General features: G+C 43.1%; 1 protein-coding gene across 2 annotated transcripts in view; it reads right to left on the reverse strand.

Moving 5' to 3' along the window:
* Nucleotides 1-10,437, reverse strand: part of TSPAN5 (tetraspanin 5) — a 171,495-nt gene extending 161,058 nt beyond the window's left edge. For both annotated transcript variants that reach the window (XM_047718037.1, XM_047718036.1), the window contains exon 1: nucleotides 9,955-10,437. In XM_047718037.1, the coding sequence (XP_047573993.1) occupies nucleotides 9,955-10,035 (81 nt within the window). In that variant the 5' untranslated portion in view covers nucleotides 10,036-10,437. The remainder of the gene's footprint in view (nucleotides 1-9,954) is intronic.
* Between the last annotated feature and the right edge of the window lie 11,483 nt (nucleotides 10,438-21,920).

A 21,920-nucleotide genomic window follows, 5' to 3' on the forward strand; every position in this document is an offset into this window, starting at 1 on the left:
CCTGAAGGGTGCGGGACAGCAAGGGCAAAAGAACAGAATGTCTATTTCTTCATTGTTCCTGTCGAGTAAATAACTAGCTTCTCTCCCTATACGATGCTAATTTTTAGCATACTAATTGCAGCACAAGAGGTTCTATTTAGCAGAGATTTTCTCATTTTGTTTTCAGGACTTTCAGATTTAAAAATAAACTGGCATTTTTGGATTAATAAAAAATTCCATGAAGGATAAAATAGGCCACATTATATTTTTCTCATCGGCAAAGAACACTAGCTTCATGTGCTGGTGAAATCATTCACTCTTCGGTCACAGCACAACACTACCCACCCTCAGCTCCCCTGAGGGTCCCCTCCAGACAGCAATGAGAAGAGATGCCACTTCCTGACAAGAACAACAAACCAGAGCATCTCAAAAGTCAGCGGGGCATCAGAATCACCTGCAGGGATTTAAAATACAAAACCCAAACAACAAAACACACACACATACATACATACAATACCAGGGCCCCACCCAGGACCTACTGAATCAGGTCCCCTGGAGGGTAGACTAAACTTTCCTAAAAATTTACAAATTATGCTACAACATCTATAAAGAGATGAAATACCAACAAATCTTACAGAAGTCACTCTCTAGGTAGTGAGAGGGACTTCTGGGCATGAAGAGATTCCCACATAGGAGATGGACCTATGCAAGGAATAATTTTGTAAAAACAGGCCTTGAGGGGCTCCTGGGTGGCTCAGTGGGTTAAAGCCTCTGCCTTCAGCTCAGGTCATGGTCTCAGGGTCCTGGGATGGAGCCCCCGCATCGGGTTCTCTCTGCTCAGCGGGGAGCCTGCTTCCCCCTCTCTTTCTCTGCCTGCCTCTCTACTTGTGATCTCTGTCAAATAAATAAATAAAATCTTAAAAAAAAAAAAATGCCTTGACCATCAAGCTTCAAAAAACACCTGAAGGCCAGGGCGTCTGGGTGGCTCAGTCTGTTGATCCAGCCCTTGGTCAGGCTCCCTGCTCAGTGGGAAGTCTGCTTCTCCCTCTGCCCTTTATCCCACTTGCATGCTCTCTCTCTATTAAAGAAATAAAATCTTTTAAACACACACACACACACACACACACACAAACACCTGAAGGCTAGAACAGTGGTTTTCAATAGTCTATTTGAACAGCAGATCCCTTTTTTCAAGCCAAATCCTTCCTGATATCCCAAAATATTAACCCTAATGGCTGAATCCTCAGGAGGGAAGAGAAGTCACAGATCCTTCTCATCAGGCCCCAGTCACACCTCAAGGAAGCCTGGGGCTGGCAGGTAGCAATAGTTTAAAAACCACTGGGCCAGACTAAGATATGTAAATGGGATAAATAAATAGTGCTATATCTAAATTCAAATAATTAACTGGAGGGTTAGGGCTTCTGATGAGCACTTAGCCTAGGGAGACATGCTTAACAGAAGTTCAGGGCGCCTGGGTGGTTCAGTGGGTTAAGCCGCTGCCTTCGGCTCGGGTCATGATCTCAGGGTCCTGGGATCGAGCCCCGCATCGGGCTCTCTGCTCAGCAGGGAGCCTGCTTCCTCCTCTCTCTCTGCCTGCCTCTCTGCCTGCTTGTGATCTCTCTCTGTCAAATAAATAAATAAACTCTTAAAAAAAAAAAAAAAAAAACAAGTTCACCTAAAAAGAAGCGAAGGTTTCATTTCACTAGAAATGTGAGCCAGCTGTGTTCTCTGGATGCCAGGAAAAGCCTGTACAGTTTTAGCTTAGGTTAATAACTCCTATTTGCACTGAGAGATTTACCTTTCACGAAGCACGTGCATGCTCTCAATTAATACTGGATAACAACTCTGTGAGATATTGGAATTATTTCCCCATATTTTAGATAAGCAGCTGAAGTATCATCTGCAAGAGTAACCTACTCAAACACAAATCCAGGCAGTAGCAGAGGCTTCTACCTCTAGGTTCAGCATGGTCTAGAGACTTAAGAGGAAGTTCAAGGGTGACAGCCCACTGCTCTCTGGATGGGTGGAAGGGTGTGTGAAGAATGTGTTCCGTTCTGGTTGCTACGGTAATGGAAGTGTGTCTAAATGGGACCACAGGCAGAGTATCACGACCAGGGCAAAGAACAATCTGGAAATCATACAGGAAGAATACATGAAGAAACTAAGAACTTTTAAAGATGAAAAACAGAAGTTTTAGGAATGACATAATATCCTTTTTTATTTTTGTTAATTAAAAAAAATTTTTTTTAATTTGAGAGAGAGACAGAGATAGTGAGCAAAAGCACTTGAGTGGGGGGGAGAAGGAGAAGCAGTCTCCTCAGTGAGCCCGGAGCCCAATGAGGGGCTCGATCCTAGGATCCTGGGATCATGACCTGAGCTGAAGGCAGCCATTTAACTCACTGAGCCACCCAGGCGCCCCCAAAATACCCTTTTTTAAATAATGAAGGGCTACCAAGAAGGCAGGTAAGTCTTGTTTCGTCACCTAGGGCCTTCTCCTTCTCCTCCCTGAAAAATTCTATCCTAAAGCCATTACTGGAGACCAAGCAAGATTGGTCTTTGTGCAAGGATGGGTATGGCAAAGGATGTGGAAGCCCAGAGCAGGGTATCAGAGCCTGATCAGAGTGAGGAGTGTTCATATTGGGGGGCAGGGTATGGGATTTGTGTTGCAACATCAGCATATAAGGAGGGAAACCATATGAGGGACAGGGGAGCTATGGAAGACTGGCTACATATTAGGAGAATCTGTCAAATAAGTAAATTGTGAAGAAAGATGGGAGCCAGGAATTCATTGTTGAAGAAGGTATATATAAATATAAAAAAGGAAAAACTTAGAATAAACCCTGTGGTATCGAAGAGGAATGTGAGTTATCACTGAACTCATGGTTTCAAAATATAAATAAATATAGAAATGCATATGTAACGTATGTACATGCATATATATATATATATATATATATATATATATATATATATACATACATACACAGACATATATCCCACAGTTCTGTCCACTGAGAATTCCCAGGGCTGGTGATACCCTCACAGCTACAAGCACACTTAGCAACCACATCTTGGCTTCTAAATACCATCTGCCATTCAAAGGAACCAGAGCTCCTTGGAGAAATGGCTGATACAATAGATCATACCAGTAACTTACAAGATGAGGTTGGAACATCTTGTTCCTCCAGAAAGCAAAGAAGTACTCAAAAAATGATGGGAGTAAATGGGCATGGGAGGCAGCACAGAAAGATCATCACTGACTGCCAAACCTGGGACCAACTGCAACATCCAAGTAGGGAGAGCAACAGCTTAACTAAAACACACTGAGAAAAAAACAAGGAAACAGTTAAGCTCTTACTGATAAACAGATTGAAAATTTGTCGAGGACTGATGAGATCTGGGCTATTTACATTGTTTCAAAGTAACCTGTCACACAATATGTACAAATTACAAAAGGAAAAAGACTAACTTTATGGTGGAGCAGCTTGGCAAACAAGACTTTAAACAAGTGACCGTTGTCAGTCATAGGACAAACAAATCAGTGCCATCTGATGGGATGCAATGAGACAGACGTAGCTCCATTTCTGTGGTTTTCTCTGCCAGAGATGCACAGCCTGAATCTAAGGAGGAGAAAACAGAAGACAAACCCAAATCGAGGAACATTTTACAAAATGACTGGTTTATAATCTTCAAATGTATCAAGATCTTGACCGGGAAGGACTGAAGGAGGTAACTAAACATCATGTGTGTTCTATACTGGGTTCTTTGCTTTACAAGACATGATTGGAACAACTGGGAAACTTGAAAGAGGTCTAAGGGTTAGACGATGGTAAAAGATCAGTGGTAATTTTCTGGCTTTGAAGGCTGTACCCGTGGCCATCTAGGACAATATCCTAGTTTCCAGGAAATATATGCTCAAGTATGGCATGACAGCCATTATCCTGGCAACTTTTTCTCAAGTGATTCAGGATAAAAACAAATTATACCACTTGCAAATTTTCTGTGCTTGAGATTGTTTCAAAATAAAAATTAAAAATCACCAACATTAGGAGGATGGAAGTTATAGGGAAACAGATTACATCTACTTGAAGGACAAATGAAACATGGTCCAAAAAACAGATCCCTGCTTAAACGTGTTGGCAGGACGTCACAGAGAAAATGTTTCACTGAATAGGAAGTTAGAGGAGATGACGCCTAGGTACTTTCCAATGATTTTGTAATTCCTTCATTCCACCATTATCTATTAAACACCTACTGTGTTTCAGACAGTGTGCTAGACCCTGGGCTTATGAAAATGATGGAGAGACAGTCCCTGCAGTTAAGGTTCTTATAGTCAAGTGAAGTATAATGATTCAGAAGTTAGAAATGGAAGACAGTCATCAGTGTTACATATGGAAAGAAGCATGTGTCTTCAATACTCCATTGTCTTTAACTGTCTTTAATAATCCAATTTTCATTTATGAATTTTCAATAGACTACACATAGTTTATTATACAATCATATTCTTTAACATTTTCATCCTAACTCTTTGTGCTAGTGGGTGGTGTTAATTGAGGCATATGCAAAAACTTTATCACTTTTCAATTATGAACAGATGTAAGTGACTTACTTGATGTTTTATTTTAAAATTAAAAGCATCTTCTAAAATAAGTTTCAAAGGAGAAGCTAGGGCTATCGTTACTAGAGGAGATTAAATATTCCAAAAGTGAACCCTGACATGTTCTCCAACAGCTCAAAAGTCACCCCACATCTCTGTGCTCCAATTTTTTCATCTATCACGAAGATGTCATAATATGCTTTAAGATGCTGTGAGATGCTTAGAAGAAAAAAATCATAATTAGAAAGCTTTGTTAAAATACAGGTTGCTTTCACCTTTTGCCAGGGACTAACTATTATTGTGGACATACTGAGACAGAGTGATCCATCTAAATGAGCTCACCTTGGCAATTTGATGGTGGGTGGAACATCATTTGGTTTTCCAACTTTCCCCCCCTTGGCTTCGTTTCTGTCTTCTAGCATATCATCAAACATAAATACTTCAGTGTCTGTTCTCACTGACCCAAGTGTGAGCAGCCAGACTAAGCAAGTCCAATATTCAATTATTTTCCCCACTGAGGTCTCTACACCTTTCTTACACTTTTCCCGTATGACACTTTCATAACCATATTTAGTTTTCTTCCTACCATCTCCCTGTAATTCAAAAGGCAATTTAGACTCCCATATGGTTGCCATCGAAGCTAACAGATGTCTAGCAAATTAAAACAAAAATTATGACTTATAAACTGCTGATGTATCGTCATTCCAGAACATCTTACAATTTATAGTGAATCATAAGATAAGGCTTCCTACTTGATGCTCCCCCAAGGTTCCCTAAATCTCTCTCCCCTCTGAATTTGAGCCCTGAGGAAACAAATTAGATACAAATTCTGCTATGAAGCCAGGATAAAGCTCCACTTAAAGATACAATGTAATATTTGAAAGCACATCAAAGAGAAATTTGGCCTCAAGTATCCAAGGCTGTTCTAATTGTTGTTCTGGGAGGAGAAGAGAAAACAAGTTGGGTTTTCCCAAATCATTCTTGGTTTTCCCAAGTCATTCAAGGTTTCCAGTGATCCATGGGGCTTTTTTCTAATAAGTAAAAATTAAATTTACTGCATTCACTTGCCTCGTCTCCTTGGCAGATCTTAAGGATAGTATCACTACCTGGGAGTAATGATGCTAAAGTATTCTAGAAGTTCTGTAGTACAGGATGAAAGTATAAAGCCTAGAGGCAGTATCAACAATGATATTCACCATTGGTTAATTACTGAGACACTGTACTGGGTAGTATGTTATCTCACTGAATGCTTGAAACTACAATTCCTTTAGATGTTATCCTTCCTTTATAAACAAGAAATCATGGCTCAGTGCAGCAGAACGTATGTTTCAAAGATGGCCGCCATTCACACGACCTTGACATATGTCCATCAAAAGGTGGAACTTCTTTCTTCACCACTGCTCAAAACTGAGCAGGATCTACGTGTGCTTTAATAAGTAAAACAGATGAAAATGACACGGGGCCAGCCCTGGGGTGTAGCCTTAACTGGCTGGAAGCTTCTACCAGTCTCAGAGACAGGAAGAAGGCACTTGGAGGTGGCTCCACCAACAAGCCTGGCTGAGGTCTAAGAAAGCAGCAACTCCCAGTCATGTGAGGACACCATCTTGGGCATCCTACCCCTGACAGCTCCAGCTCTAGCCACATCTCGCTACAACTGCCCAAGACACCCTAAGTGCAATTGCCCAGATAAGCCTGGTCAAATCTGGTTTTGTTTTAAACCACTAAATGTTGGGGTTGATTGTTATACAGTAACAGATCAACACCAGAATGAGATCAACTTACTGGCCTCCAAACACTTAAGAATTAGAACCAAAATCCCAAAGAGCCCAGCCCAGAGCAAAACATCTACTAATGGTGGGTGATGGGATGTGGGGGTTCAGGATCCAAAAGCGACTTGAAAACAAAACTCCCCTTCTCCCCCCTTGCCCACCTCAAAGCAGCCTAAGGGTTTTCCAGGAAATGTCCAAATATGGTAACACCCTCAATAAAATCAATTCCCTTCTGGCTTGAGTTCTTCCAATATTAAATAGGGAAAATGAGATTTTCCCCACCACCCTGTGATAACTAATGAGAAAGGAATCTGTACAAGATGTTGACTTTGTTACTCAGAATATCATTACAACTATTATATAAAAGGATTCGTATTTTACACACAAAACTGTACTCTAATAATAAAAATATATTTAATGACTCACAAGACCACATTTGAGATTCACAGTGGGGACAGGGAAGAATGCATAGTATACCAGCAAGTGAACAAGCCAAGAAGAAATTAGGGAAAGATGTGTGTGTATGTGTGTGTGTGTGTGTGTGTGTGTGTGTGCGTGTTCTATGAAAGGATCTTTGAGGGGAAAAAATATGAAGAAAATTGATCTTCAGACAAGTCTCAGTAACAGAAAAAGTCTAATTTAACAAGTGTCCCAATATATGCTATTTTTATTTTATATAGTGCCTATCTCTTGTTATTATTCTTCCCTAGCCTATTGGAACTCGACAGACACTTCCTCTGCCAGCACTAGAAAGAAACTTATAACTCATCCAACTCCTTCATTTTAAACGCTGAGAAACTGAGGCCCAGGGCGGTTAACTGACTAGCAAGGAGTCAAATTACTCAACAGCAAGAGAACCAAACTCGTAGTGCTGGTGCTACCGTATGTTCAATTTTATTTTACCAGAAATGTACCTCCAAGGGTCCTCAATGTACTTCAAATTTCTTCTAGCGTCTCACCGTGTGACAATGAAAGATTAGGAAACCATGCTGTTATCAATCTCTTCTTCATACTCATGTTAAGAGTAGCATTGAATCTGCTATTCTGGCAGGAACTGGCAGGATGTGATTCTGTATTGGGCAAAGCCATGCAACTGTACAGAAGCATTTGCCAAGTTACTGACCCCAGCTCTTCAGTCATTAACACCTTAGTCTGAATTATTTTCATCGAATGTCAGGGTTACTGTCCTGCTGATTCTGACTAAAAACCATGGTACTGATAAACTGGGAGATTTAAATATGGGATAATTTTGAAGCATACAGCAGAACAGGAAAGGCACCAGCGGGGGTGGGGGCAGCGGCAGGCATCAGGGAGGAAAGCATTAAGCACAGAAAGGAAGGAGAAGGAGTGTAGAAAGCAGAGTAAGAGGAGAGCCTTGGAACGAAGGCTTCTACTTAACAATTCTGCCTGGGGCAGCTTTTGTAGTTCTACAGCTTAGGTCTCCTTCCAGGCTTCCCATAAAACTCCCCCCAAGAAATGAAGATCTTCAAAATCAGACAAGATGCAGCTCTATTCCAGAACTCTCTCTGCAAGCATTCCACAATTCTTTAATGCTCTCTGCAATTCTAATGGTTTTGCCACAACCTAATCCACAGAAAATACTAAATTTTCCTCTGTACACCATACAAAATTATACCAAACTGTCAGGGAAACAGGCCCAAATCCCTTTATTTCTTTTCCACCTCCTGCTATGAAACTGCATAGAAAGCCCCTGGGTGCTTTTTGTTGCCTGGTAGCTGAAATGTGCAACTTTTCCAAGTGTTCAAGTAGAATCAAGAGGCCTAGACTCACCACCTCAACAAGGTCCAGTCCCAGTTCAGCAGTCCCCGACTCTTAAAGTCACAAAGTTTCAAGTTCCAATAAAATCAAAATACCTCCCTCAGAAATGTGACTACCAACCACTTTTCAACATTTCCAGCAAAGGGGAAAAAAAGAGAAGCAAAGAAAGAAAATAATTTCTTCTTCCTATCACTGTAGCAGTGTTTGATTGCAGGAAGGGGGTGACGGCTCACAGGAATCAGGTACAATCTCTGACCCCCCCCCCCCAAAAAAAAAAAAAAAAAAAAAACAGGCAAATGAACAAACAAAAACCCTGCCTGTAAATTACTACATATAATATTTATTAGTGTTCTCTGCCCGCCCATTCTCTTTATGAGTCTTGAGGACAGATGACATTCTGACACAGAAAGTGGTCTCCAAACCTCTCCATTTCCTTTTGCAAAACATGCAAACCAACGCAAGATACTTGAACAGAAAATAGAAAAAAAAAATTTAAATAGCTTGGTAAATGTGCATAGGAAAAAAAAATACACGAAGAGCTGTGTTGATAACTATTCTCATACATGAATATATTTGCAGGAAATGACTAAAATTAAGAAGAATCAAAATAAACATACCCTGTATTCCCGCTGCTGTGCATTACTGATCGACGGCTGGATGATTGTTTATCTCATACGTGAACCTACACTGAATAGCAACTTGGAGAACACCCCCAGACAGCCACCATCTTTACTTTGTAGGGGGCTGGGGGGAATGCCCACTAAGGAAGGAGATGGGATGAGAAGGGGTGGGTAGGAATAACACAGTCTTTGAACCACTGTCTCCCCCCTTGCCCTAGTGAACTCTTTGTCTGGTTACTGAACAGGTTTGTGAGATCAAGGAAAAGAATCCAAACAAAACAAAAGAGTAGGCATCCCAGCCTAATTACAATAGGTGCCCAGCACACAGTGGTGCCAGCAAAGCCAGAGCGTGGCTTGAATCTTGCGTTCAAGCATTCACTCTCTCATACCCCCAATAAAACATGTCTCACACAATCTCTTTGCATTGCTCCAAGGTTTCCCCCAAAACGGCCGGCTCTGTGTCACTCCTTAGAAGAGGAGGATGTGAGGCACGAACACACTGAAACATGTTGATGGTGACTTGTTATTATCCGGACAATAATATATACATGGGAATAAAACCCTCCACCCCACACGCCCACTGACCAGTCCATTATGCAAAAGGAGCGCCTTCCAGCTGAAGGGGAAGAGCTCACAGGAAGCGTTATTTACGTGTACATTACAGAACCATATACCACCGCATCTGCATCCTACACAAAGCCCGAGATGGTGCTAGAAGATACACGCTGAGCGTGGCACAGACCAGCCGCGGCAACACGGAGCCAAGCCCTCGTCCAATCAGATGCTTGTTAGAAGGTGGACCTCGGGGTCGGCTCTGCCCGATTAGCCTTCCCTATTATGACACCACGCTCTGCCCAACATCCATATCCCACCGGGAGCAAATCTAATTCGTGTGGTTGCTCATTTCTCAAACTGCCAAGCCCTTTCTTTCATCTGAATCCCTGCAATTCGCCCCTTAAAAAGCCACCCCGAGGCCTGGGTGCCCCCTTTCCGGCTCGGTTTTTCTTTTACCTCTTCCCACTCCTAGAAAGGATTAAATGTTTCTTCTCTCTCCAACGCGCAAGCTGGAAAGGCAGAAGGCAAATGCCTCTCCGAGCTCGGGCAAGCGCCCGAGGGGCTGCGAAAAGTAAAAGCAGCAAGCAACGTGGGGGGAAATCGTCGCGGATCGATCGGCCACAATAGTTGAAACCCCAGAAGCGCTCCAACTTACCCAAAATATGACATTGAAGCCAAATATGAAGTATTTGATGCAACAACTGACTTCAGGACCCTTGTAGTGCTTCCCGGACATCCTCTGGGTTCATGAAGACACTTGCCCCGGCAGCCCGAGTTTGGAGCCCGGGAGCACCGTTGCTCAGAGTAGCCCGGAGGGAAGCAGGGGATCGGGGACGCAGCTCCGGGCCGCGCCGCGGCGGCCGGGGCTGAGAGACGCGCGGGGACCGACCGGTGGAGAGCGGCTCCCGCACCTTCAGCCCCCTGCGCGTCGAGGCCGCCGGAGCCGGGGTGGCCGTGAGCTGGCGGAGAAGCCGCGCGCTGCAAGCCCCGAGCCTCGCCGAAGCTGGCCTCGAGCCCAAGGCGAGAGCCCGCGTCCGTCCGCCCGGCGATATGTCCGTCCGTCGGCCTCTGAGCTTGGGGCAAACGCGGCCGCGGCAGATGCTGCTGAAGACGCTACTCCCTCGCCCGCCCGCCGGCTCGCGCGCCCTCCCACCCCTCGCTCCGCCCGCCGCTCGCTCCGCCCGCAGCTCCGCCCGCCGCCCGAGCCTTGGGGAGACGCGCGCGCGCGCACGACCTCGTGCGCTCTGGGGCGGCCGCGGTACCACGTAGCCGCGCCGCCTCCTCCTGTCACTGCTCTCCTCTCCTCCCGCTCCCTTTCTCCCCGCCCCTTCTCCGACCAGCCCGGAGCGCCGCCGACCCCCCAGCGCTGCAGCAGGGTAGGTGGGGAGGATGACAGGCGGAAGGGAAGAGGAAGAGCACCCGGGGAGCACGCGGATTGGGAGCCGCCGCCGGAGTGACCGGGATTGATGAGCAGTGGGTCCCTCTCCACCACCCGCTGCGGCAGACAGTATCGGGAGGGACGCGGGGGAGAGGGTCGCTCGGGGGAGAGAGGGCCGCTCGGGGGAGAGAGGGCTGGGTGAGTGCGGATCCCGCGAGCCCCCGCCCCCGGCCGAGCTCCCTTCCGGGTGTAACCGCGCTCACGCCCCCTCCTCCACTATGGGATAGTTACAGGAGAAGACGCGCGGCCACTGAGCGGGAGCGGAGAGCGGTCGAAGACTTTGCTGGGAGCAAAGAGGGAAGGTGGGGTGTTGGGGAAAAGAGAGGAATAGAGAGACGGGAAATGGGGAGAGCCCATTGGGAGGGTTGCAAAGGAACGTCTCGGGAATCCAAGTGTGGCTCCAGCCCAACCTCCCCACCTGCCGGAAAAATGAGCTGCATCCCAGAAATGCGGACGAGGAAAGAGAGATGGCTCAAAGGAGTCCCGGCCTGGATACGATCCTCGCCCTAGGGTCTGTTGCAATAACAAACAGCAAATGCCCCTCGAGACGAAATAGTGCCGAAGACCTTGACTGGTTCCTAACTCTAAGAAGCAATTCGGAAGAAGTTCCAGGCGGTCTTTTGGGAAATCGGAATTAGTATTATACATCATAAACCATTAAGGTGTGACCTCTGGAGAAGGATAGAACGAGTGGCTGGAAACTCTTTGAGAGCGCTACCTGATAACGTGTGCCCATTGGTTGCATATCCGACCTCCTCCTTGAAGCATTTTCAGAGGTGCTGGCGAGCGGGTACCAGTATCTCATGGTAGAAGAATAAACAGCTCAGAACTCTGTGTAAATGTCTATGGGGTGGTTTTTTGTTTGTTTGTTTCCAGGCTTCAGAAAGAGTTGAGATCCGGAAAATTTTCCAGCACCACCCCTATAACCTGGAACCCGACACAGAAATGTGCGTGTTTCCTAAGTTCCCCCAGATGATACTTCGTACGCTTACGTTTGAGAACCTTTTGCATAGGGTTTCTCTGGTTACCCACCTCTCACTTTTCTCAAAAATAAGCTAGCTAGTTGACAGCCTAAATCCAGTTTTGGAGGGGTGAGAAGTTACTTTTTCTTGCAATAAACCACCACCCATTGAGATATGCTTGCCTTGAGAGGGATGGAAGCTATATTGAGGTCCCAGGGGACCCACGGAGGTGGAAGCGTCAGGAGATCCTCTCCATTCAGTACCACAGAACTATGATACTGGCTAACAAGGATTTCTGCCCTTCGGATGGTAGAACCACTCCCCTCACCCCCAAGTGGCCTCCACCCACCCAAAGCACACAGCACACTAACCACCAGTCTAGTAGGCTTAAAAGGTCTGCCATTCCCTACTATCAGGAAAGGACATACAAGTTTTACCCTAACCTATTTCTGCCATATTGTAAATCTTGCTATATATAAATAGAACAGTCCCTACAGATTCCTGGGTAAGTCAGAGGAAAGGTCTGCCTTAAACAAAGGTGACGCAATCCAGAAAAGGACTGGAAATTAGATCCAGTTAGATCCAAATGACCGAGTTGATCTCTAAGCAGGATTTATCTTTGAAATAAAAATCAGCAGAGAAGGAAAAGTTCAGATAACTCATCAGTTATGCGGGAGGTGGGGAGGGTCTAGTTTAAGTCCCATTTCCTATGTCAAAAATAAGTTCTAGGGGTATTTATGAATTACACACAGTAATAGAAGAAAATGGTATTTGTTAAACCTCTAACTAGAAGTATTTCTCAACGTCGAAGCAAGAGAAGGAAGTGATGTGGATATGACTGACCTGACCAGTAACCAAAGAAATAGATATTAAAACAAATTAATGATAAAGGTATGAAGATAAGGGGCACTGGCTTCCTCACTCATTGCAGGTGTCATATTGAAAGGATACCATCCATTCGGAAAGCATTTTGGCTCTGTGTCCCAGGTCAGGGTGTGCCTACATTTTGACTCAGCAGTCCCACTTCTGGGAATCTAGCCAAAGAAATACTCCAAAACGTGGAAAAAGTTACATACTGCAATTTGTACATCATACCATTATTTTTATTGAAGATTTGGCCGCAGCTTAAAGATCCTGGAGCAGGGACTATACATGCAGTCACCTGGATGGGGACCACAATACCGCCTCATTTTTCTCTGCCTGTGCACTGAGGCAGGCATTGCTTTCACTGCCTGAAGCACTCTCCTTGCCCTTTGTCTATGAGCTGAGCTGACTCCTCTTATTCGTCCTCAACACTTTTTTTAAACTCCAGTATAGTTAACATATAGTGTTATATTAGCTTCAGGTGTATAATAAGTGATTGAACAACTCTACACATGATTTAGTGCTCATCACCGGTAAGTGTGCTCTGATCCCCTTCACCTATTTCACCCATCCAGCATTTTCAAGGTTCCTTCTTTTGTTCCCTCAATACCTCCTACATTCTTGCATTTTGCACTGGGAAACTACCTGTAATTACTTGTTTCCTTGCCTGTCTCCTCCACTCTGCTGTGACTCCTTCAAGGGTGTGCCCCATCTCCTTTTAATCTTAGAATCACTAGCACCTTGCTAATGTGGCAGGTGCTTGATAAATTTTTTTTTAAAGATTTTATTTATTTATTTGACAGAGATCACAAGTAGGCAGAGAAGCAGGCAGAGAGAGAGGAGGAAGCAGGCTCCCCGCTGAGCAGAGAGCCCGCAATGCGCAATGCGGGGCTCCATCCCAGGACCCTGGGATCATGACCTGAGCCAGAGGCAGAGGCTTTAACCCACTGAGCCACCCAGGCGCCCCTTGATAAATATTTTTTAAACAAATGGATGAATCATTTACTCAAACCTTTTATAACCATTAGGGATGATGATTATAAAGAGTATGTGGCAATGTGAATACATTATGTTAGATTTCAAGGGCACTGTATATGGAATTATCTCAAAGTAATGTTACATGAAAAAGGTGCAAAACAGCATGCGCAGTAGGTTACCATTTTGTTTAAAAAAATCATGTTGGAAAAGGAGACTGGAAGATTTGTGTGTATATATATATATATATATATATATATATATATATTTCCTTGTTAATGGGTAGGTTATCTATGGAAGAAAATAAAAGAAACTCAGAAACTGCTAATAGATGTTACGAATGGGATTGGGGAGCAGACTGGAAAACCAAAAGATATATTGGGAAAGAGACTTGCTTTTTTTTTTAAATAAACCCTTTTGTTTGTTTTTGAAATGTGTACAATTTACATGATATAACTGTTTTGAAAAATAAATGACTTTATGAAATTTTATGTAATTAGATGAAATAAGTTGGGAGTCAGTTCTCACCAAATAACAGATATGGCTGTGGGATTGTCATGTGTTGTGTGGTTGTGTGATTTTGCTTTCATGTTTCTGGTTTCTAACTTTCCTTAATGTTATGCTTTTATAATTGCAAAGATAAGATTATAAATAAAGACTTACTTATAAGTCTTTATAAGCCTGGGTGGCTCAGTCACTTAAGCCACTGCCTTCAGCCCACATAATGGGCTGATCCCTGGAAGGGTGCAGGGATGGAATCCACATCAGGCTCCTTGCTCAGTGGGGAGCCTGCTTCTCTCTCTGCCTCTGCCTGCCACTCTGCCTGCTTGTGCGCTCGCTTGCTCTCTCTATCTGACAAATAAATAAAATCTTTAAATAAATAACTAAATAAAGACTAAACAACTAAGTAATCATTGTATTTATTTCATCACAACTTTTTCACATCTCAATAAATTTTGATCTTAAGAAAAGAAAGAGAATAATTTTCTCCCCAGAGACTGCTATGGCCATCTCTTCTATAATTCTGAATTGAAGTTGAAAATGGTTAATAGGTTTAATTACCAAAATGTTCATCAGCCTTTCAAATGGCAGTGAGAACAAGTAAAGCATGTTCTTCTAATAGTTGTATAGCTGAACAGCAAGATACGACAACAACATTTTATCAGATTAAGACACCAGATTTAATGAGCTTGTCTGTTTTACTCTTCTGTCCACCTTTTTGCCTCCCTCCTCTTTCTCTTTTTACTCTCTGTCTCTCTGCTCCTCTAGTCCTTTCTTTTCCTTCTATGCAGCCAGCATTGCTGGTAACCTCCCCTCACCCATTGCCTCCTTCCTCTCAGAACCTGAGTAGTGTTCCAGTGTCCCCCCTCTTTCAACATATGCTCCAGAAAGACCAGGACCCCGCTAGACTCCAAGGGTATCTTGACCTTCTAAGCCAAATTTGGCTCTTGCCAGTGTTTGGTTCAGAAATGGGCTGTGACACAATTCTGGCCAATGAGACAGGAGGAGAATCTGCTGAGAGGTCCCTCACATCTAAGAGATGGTGTCTTTTTGGCCTTGGATTTAATTGTGTTTGGATACAACACCTGGATCACATATAATCTAACAGTAAAGACTGTACAAGGATAGCAGAGTGAGAAAAACTGAAGAGAACCTAGGCCTTCATGACATTGTGGCATGGCTGACTTAAGCCTACCTCAGGACTTCCTGTCATAGGAGAGACTTGCTTGGTTACGGCCCTGTGAGAGGGGTTTTCAGTTTCAGGCAGCCAAGAGTACCCTGACTTTAACACTCTCCTCTGAGCTTCTCTCCTGCCCTTGGATTTTCTCTTCCTAAATCATCCCCAGCCTTTCCATATTTCCCTCATAACACTCATTTTCTATTTTTCCCTCCCCTCTCCTCTCTTCCCCAACTGTTCCCATCTCTCTTAAATAACACAGGGCACACCTCAGCCTTTCTCCACCACAAAGCACTTCCCCACCTCCAGCCATGTTTGGACTTCACAGTGGATGGTAGCGTGTAGATTCCGCCTGGCCTGCCTGAGACTCAGTCTGTCTCCTTCGAGGGGATTCAGTAACAAAAGGATCCCTTCATGTGACTGAAATGGCAGTGATGTTTTTAGGAGAGTTGGAGGGAGGAAGCCAAACTCTCTCTCTCTTCTCTCTCTCTGTCTGCAGAAAGAGGAAGGAAGCATAAACGCTGAGAGAAACAGCAGTCTCGGACAGCGTGGGCCACGTGATTGGTTGTGCATTTTGTCCTCTGAAAGGCTTCCCGCTCTGCTAAAGGCTTTTCTGCTTCTGGAGTTCTTCAAGTGGACCTTGTGTTTGAGGTTTGTTGAGATTTTTTTTAGATAGAATCCTTCCATCTCATCCCATTTTGGCTTTAGCTTGGTGGAAATGGGCTCCTCACATTTGCAAATCAAAGAACCTTGATTAGACAATGGGTCATCCCACCTCAAATCCATTGTGAAATGAGGTCAACTTGAAATTTTTTTTTAATGAGTCATAATAGAAAATTAAAATGTATTCTCATTATACTTAATGGATTAATTGTTGTGCTTGCTTTGGTTGAAAATGTTACATTAAATTAAAATGTTATATTTTTCTGTGAACAATTGCACCCCCGGGAACAGTACCAGCCCCACGCCCCCTCTCACCCTATACCCACACATACCATTAAAGAAGATTAGCTTTCAGAGCCCCAGGAAGATGGAAAAAGAAAGTACATTTGTCTCAAAAATGTTATTAAACAAGTATATGTACAACACAATTGTTTCACTTTTTAAAATCAACTAATAACTGCTTGTACAGTTAGATTCTTTTACAAAACATGACAGAACAGGCATCAATTTGATTTTTCTTTCTTTTGCAAATACCACCTCAATTTCCTCCTGCTTTGGAAAGAGTCGCTTAAGCCTGTGAATCAAGGTGCCACGCCCTTCCTTCACCTTCAGAGGGAGCAAGTATGAGGAAGCTACATTTTGACACACTAAACCACCTGGAATGCATGGACATGAACCCAGGAAGCCCTTCAGACCTTTGGGATCTTCCTGCTTCTTCCACCCTTCTTCTGCTCCCATAGCTAATTTCTTTCTTCCCAGGAAATTTTCTTCCTGATTAAATTAGTCAGTGCTCATTTCTATGGCTTAGACCCAAAAAAAGTCTTAATAATACTCTGTGACCTCATAAAACTGAACTTGTCAGAGAAAAACGTCAACTTCTGATTTCAAAAATAACATTCTTATCACACAATATTTAGAAAACATTTTTAAAGACTCACTCATACAACATTTCCAAGGAAAACTATTGTCAATATTTTGATATATTTTCTTCATTAACAAATATTTTTATGTGATTGATCTCATTCTGCAGAGAAAAAAACGCAAACCTATTATATCTTCCATTTCCAGTGCCCAAAAATAGTGCCAAGAAATCCTCTCTCAGAACAGAGGGAAGGCCATCTCAATTTCCAGGCTGTGGTTTTCAGTCAAGATTCTAACCTCATCACCCCATATCTCTAGCCCTTGAGTGTTTTCCTTTTCTACCAGGCATCAGTCTGTGTTTCCATTCTTACAAGGCAAACATGTTTTCATGTTCCCTTACATTTCTAAGTCACTCCCAACTCCAAAGGATCTCAAAAGGCCATTCCCATCACACGAAACCAACCTCACCCTTCCATCCATCACCAGATCAAATTACTTTGCAGTTCAGCATAATTCAACTCCTTATGAAATCTGCCCCCATTTAATGCTAGGCATGCATATCCAGTAATTGCCTCTTTCACCATTCAGGTTTTTCTTTGCTTCTAAAAACTCTGCTTCTGTGAGACACCCCTATCCAGTGAATCTATAATGGGTGGAACATTGAACTTAATGTTCAGAAACAGGAAACAGATACTCGCAGATTCATCAGATATCTATTTAGGTTTATTATGCAGGATCAATTGATTCAACCACAAATATTTATTGAGTGCATCTCCTGTTAAAGCACATGGCGACTAAAGTACACCTGGAAGAAATAGACAAACACAGGTAAGAACTCAGGTCAAGGGCGCCTGTGTGGCTCAGTCAGGTAAGTGGCTGGCCTTCAGCTCGGGTCATGATCCCAGAGTCCTGGGAGCAAGCCCCACATCGAGCTTCCTCCTCAGTGGGGAGTCTGCTTCTCTCTCTCTGTCTCTCTCTCTCTTTCTCCCCTCTCTCCCTCTGTATCAAATAAATAAATAAAATCTTAAAAAAGAACTCAGGTCAGAATGGATTAAGTGCCATAATTCCATACGGTACAGACCATGAATACAAGCCTCTTCCAGATCTACTATCTCTTTTCTTTTTCTTTCTTTTCTGTAGTAGTAGCAGCACTTAGTAGTAGCACTAAGATAAAATTGCTAGGAACAAAAACTAGTTAAGTTAATCAAGACTGAATGTCCTATATCCGAATAATTTATTTGAATGAGGTCACGACTCTGAATGAAGAACTTTTTAAAGTCATACTTGACCACATGGTACAGCCACTGTGGAAAACAGTTTGGCAGTTCCTCAAGACAGAAGTACCATATGATTCAGCAATTCTCCTGCTAGCTATCTATATACCCAAAAGAATTTAAAGCAGGGACCCAAACAGATACGTGTATTCCAATGCTCATAGCAACCCAAGAGTAAAAAGGTAAAAATAAACCATGTGTCCATCAGCCAATGAGTGTATCAACAATATGGCCTATGTATTCATTGGAATATTATTCAGCCTTAAAAAGGAATAACATTCTGGTCCATGCTACAACATGGATGAACCTTGAAAATATGTTACGTGAAATAAGCCAGACACAAATGGGCATATATTTCATGATTTCAGTACTGGGCAAACTCATGGAGACAGGAAGTAGAGGTTACCAGGACAAGGAAATGGGGAGTTGTTGTTTACCAGATAAAGCTTCTGTTTGGGATGATGAAAAAGTTCTGGAAATGGAGAGTGAGGATGGTTGCACAGACATATGAATACTTGATGCCACCGAACTGTACACTTAAAAGTGGTTAAAATGGTAAACTCTATGTTATGTATATTTTACCACAACAAAAAAGTCTACACTTAAATAAATTGAGGACTAGTTCAAAATATTGAAAGGATAAGTTGTTCTCACCAGTCTAAATATGATCAATATTAAATGTCCAGCATATGCATTCTAAGTCCATGAGTTATATGTTGTGCCCTCACTTTAGGAAATCTAATAGAAGTGGAAAAATAAACTGAGACAATTGCATATAAAAGTATCTATTTTACGAAGCGATTTACCCAAGCATTCCTTTAAACAAGGAGCTTCCATAGTAAACTTGAAAACTTGAGAGCAGCAGCACTCTCCAGAAAGAAGTAGCAGGAAGCTGGGATTCCTCTCTCATGCACAATCAAAGCCACCTGTATCTTTTCCTTCCAGGGGATCTCTGGCCTTCTCAAGCCTTCTGTGAGAATCCAAAACACGTGAGGTGAGTTGGGGATGTGTGGTTGAGAGCACAGCTACCCTCTAAGCTGACAACCTGAGTTTTCATTTCAATAGTTCAACTATCTTTTCTAACATTTTTCTTTTCTCTTTCCTTCCTTTTCCTTTCCTTCCCTTTTTTTCTCTTAAGGGAGAGAGACAGCCACATGAATGCATGCATGGGGTGGGGAGGAAGGGCAGAGGGAGAGGGAGAGGGAGAGAGAGAGAATCTCAAGTAGACTCCCCACTGAGCTCAGAGATCCATTCAGGGCTCCATCCCCCGACCATGAGATCCTGACCTGAGCCAAAATCCAGAGTCAGAAACTGAGCCAACCAGGCTTCCCATCAGCTACCTTTTCTATTAGACTATAGACCAACTGTTGAAGGCAGGAATAAATTCCTTTACAGTATGTCGCCTGGCTACACATGCTGGCTGCACGATACTATTTCCTATATAAGTAAATGAATGACTTAATAACTGTAGTAAAAATGGCCATGGAAGGTCAAACAAAAAATAGCTATAAAGCAGCTCTGAAATTCAAATACGTAGGAGATCTTACTTGAGCCATAAAGTTCACATGACACATTCAATCTTAGAGAAGTACTCGTCAAAGCATAAAATAAGAAAAATCTGTGTTCAAGTTTATCCACTCTTCTTCGACAGAAGAGGCATATTTTATACTGTGTTTGTAACTCTGCTGTGTACCCAAATGTACCATATTCACTAGGTTCATAATAAATACTGTTGACAGAATGAATGACAAGGCAAAAAATAGCTTGCAGTACTTTTCATTTTTTGCAAGTGTGGAAAGCATATTAAACCATCTGCTGATTAAAAATATGCGTGTTTTGACTTGCATATGAATCAAATTAACATACATAAATCCAGCATCTTCACATCCCTAGATTCACAGCCATAGCCAATGTAGTTTTCCGTGTTTCTCCAAACTCATCAATTTCCTAGTGACATAATTAAGTTATTAGGCATAAAATACACAGCAATGATAGATAACTAAAAGCTAACTTTTGTTTTGTTTCAATTCAATGATTGTTTATCCTCTAAAAATCAAAAAGGCACAAGATTCTTGAAAATCTAAAATGTTGTGTTCAAGTTTGCCCTACAAACACCTAATATCGCCATGGAAAACTCAAGTTTGAGGTCCAGAACAGGAACTACAGTCCCTCAGTATGATTAATTAGGATTAGCCAGAGCACTGTATGTTGAATTCTAGCACCCTGTTGACTTTACAACCCCAGAGACCACTTGCAAACTTCAGTTTCTACCTGCTCCCACTGGCCCATCTCCACCTTCTTCTGTCCAAGACCTTGTCTGGAACAGGGAAGATGTTTCATGAAGTAGAGGGACAACCCTGTTTAGTGTTACACTAATGGACCAGGCAACCACCCTGGGAGAAAGAACACAGCCAAACTGCAAACCGAGGTCAGACCGAACACCCCAAGAGAGGGTCTAAGAGACGCCTGTCCCTTTCTCTTAACTCGTCAGTCCCTCAGGACTCACCACCATCTGGATCACCATTCCAGGACCAAGAACGGAGCCCCAGTGGAAACTCCAGCACCTCACTACTGCTCTAACTCTGGAGCTATAAACCTGCCACCATAGAAACGCCCAGCACATTGGTCACTGGGTACTCCCGGGACTGCTGGCACAGAGCCATTGAGAACAAAAGAAGTCTTTCTACAGCAGTGTTCTCTAGCTTTGCCTGGGGTTAAGAATCATCTAGGGCTGTTCATCTAGACACAGATGTCCAGGCCATTTCCGTAGATGATTGTATTTAGGAGATCTATTTGGGGTCCAGGAATCTGAATTTTTAACAACTGCCCAGGTGATGCCCTTCACCAGGGAGTTTTGGGAAATACTGAGTTCAGTACCTTCTTCAAAATGTTCCTTGAGTCTCCCAGCTGGGGGACTGGGGAGAGAAGGGTGGCGGCGTGTGTTGCCATGTATAGGTTCAAGCCTCATCATCCTCAAGGACAATGAAGGTAGGTGGCCTTTGTACACTGAGAAGTCTTTATAAATCCAAGGCATGTTGTCATCTTCATGATTATATACCTTTAGCCGCAGCCTCCAGGACAAAATGCAAAGCTGGGGGAGTTCCTTCTCAACACAACAAGGCTGAATGACCAGCCACCAACCCAGAGGTCTCAGAAGTTGGAGAGGATGAGGAGTGGCCAAAGGCAGAGGGGAGAGGGAGGAGGAGGAGCAAAGGCTGGGATCAGGAAATTAATACATATGTATTTCCATCCACAGCTGCTTTGGCTGCTGATATAAATCAAAGGAAGAAGGAGGGAGATTGAGGGAAAAGAATGTAAACAGCGTGAAATTTTCAGATATTAAAAACTGCATGTGTTAGCTGAATTATTCATTTATTGAACTTCCAATTTATTTTTTTAGCACTACTATGTGAATACATGTGAGGTGGGCTCTGAGCTACAGCTAGATACTAAGATAAGCACCTGTGACCGGGGGGCCATACAAAGTAGGGTGCCTGTGAACTGTAGTTATCTACGTGAGGTTCCCACAGCTGGGGACAACATTCCATCCTGTCAGTTTTGCTGCTGACTTACCATAAATTAAAGACGGATATAGTTAGAGCACAGTCTCCCCCACTGACATGAAGCCCAGGCCCTTCCTTACAATATTGATAAAGAAAATTTGCAATGATGCCAGAAATGAAAGATATGCATATTCTTGCAGGGAACTGGGAGATGATTTAGAGACAAAAACCACTCTTTCTCTGAGACCTGAACAAGAAGTGGTGAGTTACATGGTAGCTTGTAGAATCACATAGCATTAAGAAAAGGAAATCGTGCTCCAAGTTTCCTTCAAGAGACAAATTCAATCATCTGTGATTGAATATGTTCCTGCATACTAATGGAGAAATGGACTGGCTTTTCCTG

Source organism: Lutra lutra, chromosome 2 (assembly GCF_902655055.1).
Source record: "Lutra lutra chromosome 2, mLutLut1.2, whole genome shotgun sequence".
NCBI classification, from domain to species: Eukaryota; Metazoa; Chordata; class Mammalia; order Carnivora; family Mustelidae; genus Lutra; species Lutra lutra.